The sequence below is a fragment of the Pholis gunnellus genome (assembly GCF_910591455.1).
Source record: "Pholis gunnellus genome assembly, chromosome: 9".
In the NCBI taxonomy this organism is placed as follows: Eukaryota; Metazoa; Chordata; class Actinopteri; order Perciformes; family Pholidae; genus Pholis; species Pholis gunnellus.
Genome location: NC_136535.1, coordinates 26,342,789 through 26,352,813, shown reverse-complemented (window position 1 = coordinate 26,352,813; position 10,025 = coordinate 26,342,789). Strand labels below are relative to the sequence as shown.

At 44.7% G+C, this 10,025-nt stretch overlaps 1 protein-coding gene across 1 annotated transcript; it reads right to left on the bottom strand.

Annotated features, from left to right (window-relative positions):
* Positions 1–1,053: 1,053 nt before the first annotated feature.
* LOC306701601 (GTPase IMAP family member 8-like) lies at positions 1,054–3,638 on the bottom strand (the record flags this gene model as incomplete). The annotated part of the gene is made up of 5 exons (XM_079166957.1): positions 1,054–2,592; positions 2,676–2,999; positions 3,101–3,341; positions 3,422–3,552; positions 3,623–3,638. 5 exons carry the CDS (start codon positions 3,636–3,638, stop codon positions 2,024–2,026), a joined length of 1,281 nt encoding a protein of 426 aa, XP_079023083.1. The 3' UTR covers positions 1,054–2,023.
* Between the last annotated feature and the right edge of the window lie 6,387 nt (positions 3,639–10,025).

The following is a 10,025-nucleotide window of genomic DNA, read 5'->3' as shown; positions in this document are numbered from 1 at the left end:
AGCAGCTAGCACTAGCATGTTAGCGGTCAGCTCACCAGCTAGCACTTGGACCTGGGCCCTATTCCTCGTACGTGGTTGAACTAAGTCGATCAAATGTCCTATTATCCAGCTTAAATTAACTCGATGATTGACATCAGGCTATCTCGGTTCCTCAAAGGCTGATCCGCTCAAACAGTCTCGTTAATTTGAACCAGACGTCAGTCATCAGGATCGTTGCGTGTGCCCGTCCTACTTCAAAAGGGGGAAGCGTCGATCACCGAAACCATGATTTTCTAACAGTACAACGGCAAATAAACGCAAAGAAAGAGCCTCTTTTTACTCCGCTGACGAGCAGGAGATGATCATGAACGCATATGAGGAATTCAAGACCATAATCATGGCGAAATCTAACGCCGGCTTGAGCTAGATCCGCTGGATAAACTGCCACTCCCCCGGAAACAAGTGTCAGCTCCCTTCCTCAGAGATCCATCGATGAGGAAGCGATATTAGTCAGATTAGTGTTTTATAGGGAGAGAGTTCTTCGAGATCGCCAAGATCCGTTATCACATCATGATGACTTCCTGTACGAGCGCTATCGATTCTGCCAACAAGGAATCATTTATTTAAAGACCTTCTGGAGCCGTACATTGAACACCACACGCCATCTACTGTCTCACGGACTGATGCAGCCTCGCGCTGTGTAGCGATGGTTCATGTTTGTACAGTGTCGGTGATGTGGAGAACATCGGGAAAGCCGCTGCATGCCGTGCTGTTCATAACGTTTATTTGGCGCTTAAGAAACGTATGGATGTGTTCATTACATCACCATGGCAACATGTTGTATTGATCACCATTCTGAATAATGTGTGTGTGCTTAGTGTTTACTTGCTCCCGTGTCCTCTTGATGGCTGGTTGAACTACATGCTGGTTGAAAGCATCATAATGATATGACAGTATTATTAGTACACCATAGATATCATTACTGTAGAACATGATTAAGGTGGACTCATGATAAGAAGAGAGAGAATTACACACAATTTATTTTTACTGCTTATTATGAATAATACACACACACTGATCCGCCCATACACAGATTCACACACATATTCAAACTCCTATTCTATATGATAATCTACACATACATGTATATACACATATATATATATATAGTACATGATACATACGTACATACACCTACATATATCCTCATAAGTATCTATTCATTGGTATCAGTTAGATTCTCTTTGGGCTTGTTTTTATCTACTTATTCTGAAAGAGTTGATATCATTATTTTCGCTATAGATCTCATTGGATGATGCATTCCATTAAGCCTACTGCCAGCAGCACATTTAAAGAAATATAATCTGATTGATTGGGGTGATGAGGCACTTAAAATTAACCTATACATGTTCCCAACACTTGCGCATTTAATGATCTGAAGACAAACGAGACGGCACAAAGGACACAGCGCCACCTAGTGGAGCAGAAGGGTCGCCACAGTCTTTACAAGTCAAAGTATATTATGTCATAAAAAGTCACAGAATAGCGTCATTAAATATCATAAGAGTCACAGAATAGCAAGTCATACTGAAGTATGTCATAAAAATGTTTTTAAAAAATCATAGTTCAGTGTTAAAAAATGTCAAGAATTATGCAGATGAGTGTCTCTTTTTAGTACTTTTTCGACTCTTTCATTACCCAGAATGCCTGTATGAGCATGTTTTCTGTTATTGACAGTATTTCATAAAGTGAATCCTCACAATAACTGGATGCACACACATGAGACTGAATCACTCCAGACTAGAACTTTGTTTGTTCTGTTCTTTAGCTGTAAAAATGACGCACATGCACACAAATACACTAACTCAACGTCCTCGTACCCACAAACCAAACCACCAGATAACACGTCACATCACAGCTCACGTTGTCCAGAGTCTCTCGCTGCTTCCGCTTATTATTAGAAGTAGTACCAGTAGCAGTTTTACAATTTAAATTTGAACTCATTTATTATTATTACTAACATCTATATGCGTGTAAATAGTTTCTAAAGTTGCTCCACCATCTCCAGCAGCTGGTTCACTCGTGTCCCGTCTCCCGTGTTCGTGTCTAACACCTGGTATCGGTGTCCACATCTGTCCAGCAGCCACTGTAGAGGCCGTCCGCTCTGCTCCACGTGGTCCTCCAGCGTCCGTCCTCTCAGCTCCTCTCCGAAGGTGAACACCGCCACGGTGCTCCTCCACACGTCGCCCCCCAGGACGCCGAGGTTCGTCTCCACGGCCCTCCTGTCTTTCTCCCTGAAGGAGCCGACCGGGACGACCAGCAGGAAGGAGACTTTGCTGCTCTGGTGGCAGAGGGAAGGGCTCCGACCGATCTCCGCCCGGACCTCTTTGGCGTTGGCCAGACCGAACAGACTCCACCCGGGCGTGTCCACCACCGTGACAGCCCGACCTGATACTCTACCGCGGCCCGCGGAGCACCTGCTGGTCTTCACGTCCACCCGGAACTCCTCCCGGTCCAGGATCACGTTGCCGGCCGAGCTCTTCCCCGACTTCCTCCTCCCCAGCAGGACGAGGCTCAGAGCCGGCTTCAGACCGACCGGTTCTACTGGGAAACCTGCAACCAACACACATCGCAGCGGGTTTTCACAACGTGTCCCGGGTGTTGGCGTGATGATTGTGTGGCTTAGAAACACAAACCTTTAGGTATATATGTCCGTCTCGAGGCCTCTGGCTTCCCATCATGCACCACTGTCATTTCTATCTCCTCCCGTCCTCCCCACGTCCTCCTCGCATCCTTCATGCTCACCTCTCGTCTCAGCCGGGTGTACATCTGATCCCGGATCTCCCTGGGACGCTCGTTAGTCTCCATCATCTTCTGGATCTTCTCAAAGAGCTCCGCGACCTGGGCCTCCGAGGCCCCGGACCGCTCCGACATCACCTGGTACCGGTTCCCACATCGCTCCAGCAGCCAGCGAAGAGTCCGGCCCTGTCGCCTTATGTGCTCCTGGATGGGGAGGCCACCTGCAGCACACGTGAGACCTCATTGGTTGAGCTAGATCTCTAATGGCCAATCAGCAGAGAGAGAGACAGAGTGAGCATAAACAAAACGATCGTTGGTTCACCTAGCTCGTCTCCGTGGGTGAAGAGGACCATGGCTCTCTGCCAGACGGGGGTCTGGAGCAGCCTGAGCTGGGCCTCCATGGCCCTCCACTCCGGCTGGCCGAAGGTGGAGGTGGAGGGCAGCACCAGCAGGATGGCGTGGAGCTCTGGGTGGCAGAGGGTCAGAGCTCTGCACAGCTCCTCAGATACTCTGTCTGGGGTGATGGAGTGGGACGTCCACCCCGGGGTGTCCACCACCGTCACCTGGAGGACCACATGTAGTCTAAAGTGAGCGGAGCTTCAGGGTTAAAAGGGAGCAAATACTGAAAACTTTAAATATTCACTTGTCTTCCAAAGACGGTGGCGTTCTCTTTGGAGCTGCGAGTGGTTTTCTTGTGGAAGGCTGGTTTTCCCAGGATGGTGTTTCCTGCTGAGCTCTTCCCACTTTGTGTCTCTCCCAGTAACAGCAGCACCGCTGAGGACAAGCAGTCACAAGCTCACATTCATACAAACTCAAACAAAGTGTTTCCACTTGAGTAACTCACCGTCAGAGGCCGCCATGTCCAGCGTAACGAGCTGCTCTTCTCTTGTGATTCCGGCTTTTACTTCTGAGGAAGAGAATCAAGGTTTGATGATCACTTCAGTCTCAAAGTCCACGAGAGAGAAGTTCCTGAGAAGAGATACGCTGAGGCTATAAAACATGAAGACACACACACACTCACTCACACACACACACACACACACACACACACACACACACACACACACACACACACACACACACACACACACACACACACACACGGTAACGATACAGCTCTACATCATTAATAATAACGATCATTTAAAACTGAACTCCAAATAAAGAAGTAATAATAAAGGTCTTTTTCTATCTGAGCTTTAATATAAATAAAAACACATTTAATGCTTTTACAAATGAAAAGTTGATTTCTTATGTCGTAAAATGACGCCAGTAATGACGCTAACGTCATCTCAGCAAACTAAACTCAATTTTATGGGTCTGTAACTTCAAATTTGTTTCTTAATAATTTCCAGGAGGTTCCCTGGAGAAGAAAATGTAATCTGGTTCTAATGTTAAGAAAGACAAAGACTTTAATCAGGAGGTTTGTAACATGTGCTTCTTCTTTTAAGGTATAAAAGGAATTTAAGGACCAGTTGTAAACAGTTATAGATTCTAGGCTTGTCTACGGAGCCCAATGCTCGCTAAAGGAACCACCACTGAGTCAGAGATAAGTTTGACTAAGAGTTGTATTGTGATTATATTCCAAACAAAAATTAATTACATACAAAAAAAATAAACATTTCAGAAAGGTCAGTTCAGTTCATTTTCCATATAGTTCATAGAGTCTCCGTTCAGGTTGTTTCTCCTATTGTTCTCCGTTCAGTTAGTTTCTCAGATAGTTCATCGAATCAGTTTAGTTTGTTCCTACCACACCTCTTGTGGGAAGGAAAAGGAATTGTGGTCCAAAGGAATCTCCATTTGTAGCTCGCCATCCAAACCTTTACGTGCTCCGGAACTCTGTCACAAAAACCTGACCTAAAAGGCCACAAGGAATGATAAATGAACATGAACTTTTAAAGGATAAATACAAATATCTGTCATGTTGAAAATCATATTAAGACATCAGTCACTTATCAACAGGTTTTAACAACTGCACAGAATGAATTGAATTGCATTGCTTAAACAAAAAGAAACCCAAAATAATTACAGGGCTAAAATAAACAAACCTCCATAATCAAATATTAACCCAGCTATGCTAAGCGCTAAGCTAGCGGGAGCTAGCTAAATGTTAAGCCAGCTGGAGATTACATTTAGTCTTTGTTCTACTCACCGCTGACTGCAGATTTAGTGCGCAAACCCACACGGTCTAGTTACGACACCGATCGTAGCGGCTGCTGCTCAGATGCCGTCCGGCTGAACCAAAGGTAAACAGGAAGTGACCTAATATTGACCCGGATATTTATGGCAGCTGGCGGTCCGTGATTGGCTACGTAATTAAAAATAGTTTCTGGATCAGAGGGTTACACTTTCCCCCCCTAATCTCATGTACGTCCCGTAACATGGAACGGGTTAGGTGTTAATTGCTTGCTGTGGTGTAACACAGGAGGGACCCTCGGAAGCTGTTAGAGCATATGTAAATACATTAGTTAACTCCTGCAATAGTGACTGAATAGTATTCAATACTGGGTGTCCAAGTTTTGTATACTGAAGTCGCTCTGGTGGCTTCCTGGTTCTAGTCGAATGTCTTAGAGGAACCTCGTAATTACTGTCAAGTGAAAGGTTTGAATCATTGTCTGTAGGATGATACGCTGTTTCATCTGCAGCATCGTTAGTTATCAATTCGGGTTCTGCGTCTCCTGTTGCGACTGAGCCCTCTGGGCTGTTGGCTGCATCAGGTAAGTCAGCCAGCTGCTGAGTAACCTTCCCTTGGTTTGGATCATCAGCGGCTGTGCGTTGTGGGGTCTCTAAGGTTGCAGGGACTGTGTTGGAAGGGGCCATAACAGAATCTGTTGGAATGCCAATTATGGTTGTGAATCTGGCAAGTTCTGAGCTGGGTGGCCCACTGTACCAGTAGTTCGGAGTTAATTCTTCGTCATCCGAGAATGTGGTCATATCTATAGGATCATCAGGAGGATCATGATTCGAGCGAAGGTTTGGTTTTGGGGTTTGCTTCACAGATAGAGTACTTTTTGGGGCAGTCAAGTATCCACAAGGTAGCAAAAGATCTCTGTGTAGTGTTCGTAGAGGAATGCCTCTATTCTCAGGTCTAACTGTGTAGACCGGAAGATTACCAGCTCTCTTTACAACAATGTAGGGCTCAGATTCCCATTTGTCAGCAAGTTTATGTTTGCCTCTGAGACGAACATTTCTGACCAACACACGATCTCCCACAGCTAATTCAGAGGCAGTGACATGCCTGTCGAATCTGGCCTTGTTTCTTTGCATGACTTTTTCAGCACTTTCTGTTGCAATCCTGTAGCTCTCTTTCAGATGAGATTTAAGATCTTTAACATACTGTGAATGGGATGTATGTTGACCATGGACAGGTAGTCCAAAAGCTAGGTCAACTGGCAATCGTGGTTGGCGTCCAAACATGAGTTCGTAAGGAGAGAATCCTGTGACATCATTTTTGGTGCAATTGTATGCATGTACAAGTGGTTTCACAAAATCCTTCCAGTGTGTTTTGTCCTGATCAGTTAGGGTTCCAAGCATGTCCAACAGTGTACGATTGAATCGCTCAACTGGGTTTCCTCTCGGGTGGTATGGAGTAGTCCTTATTTTATGCATTCCAGCCATTTCACACAGTTCCTTTATAGTCCACGACTCAAAGTCTGGTCCTTGATCACTGTGAAGTTTTTCCGGAATTCCATAGTGAATGAGAAAGTTGTCCCATAGACATTTCGCGACTGTCTTGGCTTTTTGATTGGGTGTGGGAATGGCCACTGCATACTTTGTGAAATGATCTGTGATTACAAGAATGTCCTTGATTCTGCTACTGTCTGGTTCCAGTGATAAGAAATCCATGCAAACAAGTTCCAGAGGTCTTGTTGTTTTTATGTTTACAAGGGGTGCTGCTTTCTCAGGTAGGGATTTCCTTTTGACACACCTTTCACAAGTTTTTATCTTCTTGTAAACATCAGCAGACATTCTTGGCCAATAGAATCTGGTTCGAACCAGATCCAGTGTTCTTTCGATTCCCATGTGACCCAACTGATCATGTAGACTGGTCAGTACTTGGTGTCGCAATTCCTGTGGCAGCACAAGTTGATAAGTGCAGTGAGATCCCATTTGCCTCTTCCTAACAAGAATGTTGTTCTGGAGCTCCAATCGTTTTAATTCTCGAAGGAGGAGAGGCAGATCAGGAAGTTCATTTCTCAACGTAGGAGGTGGTGTCCTTCCATCTTCCAATTGCGATATGACATGTCTGATGGTTTGGTCTGCCCGCTGTTTTACAGCCATCTCAGCTGCTGTAAGCGGAGACATGATGGAGGTTCCAAACTGACTGTCATTCACAAAACTGTCAGGAAGTGCATCAATGGAATTTGAAAGTGATTGAACAAGGGCCAACTTTTCGTTATTAGAATCTATAGTTGCACTATAAATGAGCTGTCTGTCACAGATAGCCTGAATGGTGTGTTGATCCATAGAGACTAAAGCAGGGTCAGACAGATGATGTTTAATGAATTTCCCAATTCGCTCGCTCTCTTTCTTAGACTTAGCATCATCCGACAGATCACCATGAGGTCTGCGAGAGAGCCCATCTGCATCGGCACTTTGCTTGCCAGCACGATACAGTATTTTAAAGGAAAAAGTGGATAGTGCAGCAAGCCACCTGTAACTGGTTGCGTCCAGTTTAGCAGATGTCAGGAGGTAAGTAAGTGGGTTGTTGTCTGTTACCACTGTAAAATGATTTCCATACAAATAGTCATTGAACTTTTCTGTCACTGACCATTTGAGAGCAAGGAATTCAAGCTTATGAGCAGGATAACGGGATTCGCTACGAGATAGCCCTCTGCTGGCATAAGCAATGACTCTGTCTTTTCCGTCTTGTTCTTGATATAACACAGCTCCAAGACCAGTGGAGCTGGCATCAGTATGCAGAAGGTAAGGCTTTTGAGGATCAGCAAAAGCGAGAATTGGTGCAGTAGTGAGTTTCTGAATTATGGCTTCAAAAGCCTGTTGACAAGCAGATGTCCATCGACCACCAAACAGCTCTTTGGGGTTTAAGTATTGTCCTGGTTTCATTATTGGGTTAAATTTCTTCTGTGTTGGTGGATACCCAGAGGTAAGGTTATGAAGAGGTTTGACAATAGCAGAAAAATCCTTTACAAACCTTCTATAGTACCCAGCAAAGCCAAGAAACGACCTCAGTTCTTTCAAGGTTTTAGGTACTGGCCATGTCGTGAGGGTAGCAATCTTTTCCGGGTCAGTTTCCACACCATTTCTGGAAACCACATGTCCAAGGTAACGAACCGATGATTGGAAGAATATGCACTTCTCCACAGACAGTTTTAGGCCAAACTCCTTTAGCCGATCCAGCACTTTCATTAGCCTTGCTTCATGTTCTTCTAAGGTGGGTGCAAAAATAATCAAGTCATCAATGAAGACAAGGACTTCCTTCAGGTTCATTTCTCCCATGCATTTCTCCATAAGACGTTGGAAAGTGCTCGGTGCATTAGTTATCCCCTGTGGCATGCGATTAAATTCCCAGAATCCTAAGGGACATACAAAGGCAGTTTTAGGTTTGTCTGCTTCCTCCATTTCAATTTGATAGTAACCCGATTTTAGGTCGAGTACTGAGAACCACTTGGATCCAGATAGTGCTGTGAAAGTGTCCTCCAGTTTAGGTAGAGCATAAGCATCTTTGATGGTTTGCAAGTTCAGCTTCCGGTAATCTATACAAAGTCGCACACTGCCGTTCTTTTTCCTCACCACCACGATAGGTGACGCGAAGGGAGATTCAGATTCTCGAATCACTCCGGAGTCAAGGAGTTCTTGAAGATGTTTACGGACAGCGTCAATGTCTTGGGGATGAATAGGTCTTGGTCTGTGCTTGAACGGGGTTTCATCTGTAAGTTTGATGTGGTGAGTCACTTTATCAGTTCTGCCAAAATCAAGATCATGTTTGGAAAAAACTTCTGGAATACTGCTGAGTTTTGTTGTAATGCGATCTTTCCATTCAGGTGAGAGTGGTGAGTCGCCAAAGTTGAAACTCATATGTGGCTTTGGGGATGTATGATCGGATTTAACTGGGTTAGTCACCATTTGTTCCTTGGAAATTATAGTCTGAATTGCACTCATCTCTGCAATAGCAGATCTAGCAGAGATGATGATGTCATGATCAGATTCATTGGTTATGACAACCGGCACTTGACATGGCTGAAACCTGGGAAAATCAATAAGACATGACTTGACCATCAACCCACCAGGCAAGGGGAAGGAGGATGGATGCTCAATAATGACATCTCTTTCTGACTGCCAAGAGTGTGTAGCTGCAATCCCTTCCACAACAACAGTTCTTCCTGCCGGAATAGTTTGAGAGGTTTTCCCATGCATCCGGATAATGCCATGATGACTGTTAAGTGTCTGTTTATGTCTAAATTCCAGAATGTTCAACACTGCTCTGTATCCATAAGGAAGCGGGTGACTAACCGATAGGTTGTCTTCAACGTATTTCTCATAAAGGACATCAAGTGTGTTAGTGCCAATAAGCACAGGAGACTGCGACGTCCTAACATCAGGTACCACCAAGGCAAGAGTATGTACATCAGCTGACGTACCAAGGAACTCAGGTGGAAAAGTAACATCAAGCTCAATGTAGCCCATATATGGCACAGCTTGACCATTAGCTCCCTCCACTTCCAGGATATTCATTAAAGGTTTGATTTCTTGATCAGATAGATGACTACAGTAAAAAGAATGTGGGACTGTAGTCACCTGTGAACCCGTATCCAATAAACAATTGAATAATGTTCCTTTCATCTCCACTTGTGCTGTGCTTTTGGTGCCAATGAGTCCTTTCGGTAACTTGCACAGATATGAAGTAGACTGTGATGGAGGCCATTTTCTGGGACATTGTTTCACTGCAGCCTCTGTCTGTCCCTCCGCAAAAGCTGCACTTAGTTTGATGGATTGAAGGAAGTGTTCTTCACATTCCACATGTGTTGTTTTTCTTGTAACGCCTTTCGTTTTGACATCACCAGAGCTGGGTTGGCTGCATTAATGCATTGTGTGGAGATGTGACCATCCTCGCCACACTTAAAACAGTACCAAGGCTTTGGTTTAGTTAACTGTTTTGGTACGACAGTTCTTGCAGCTCTAGACTTTGATGCATTTACTTGACACGGTTCATGCCTTAGTGCAGAGTGTGTCTTCCTCTCAGAAATCAAGGCTGTTAGTTGGCTCTGCAACTTGTTCATTTGCTT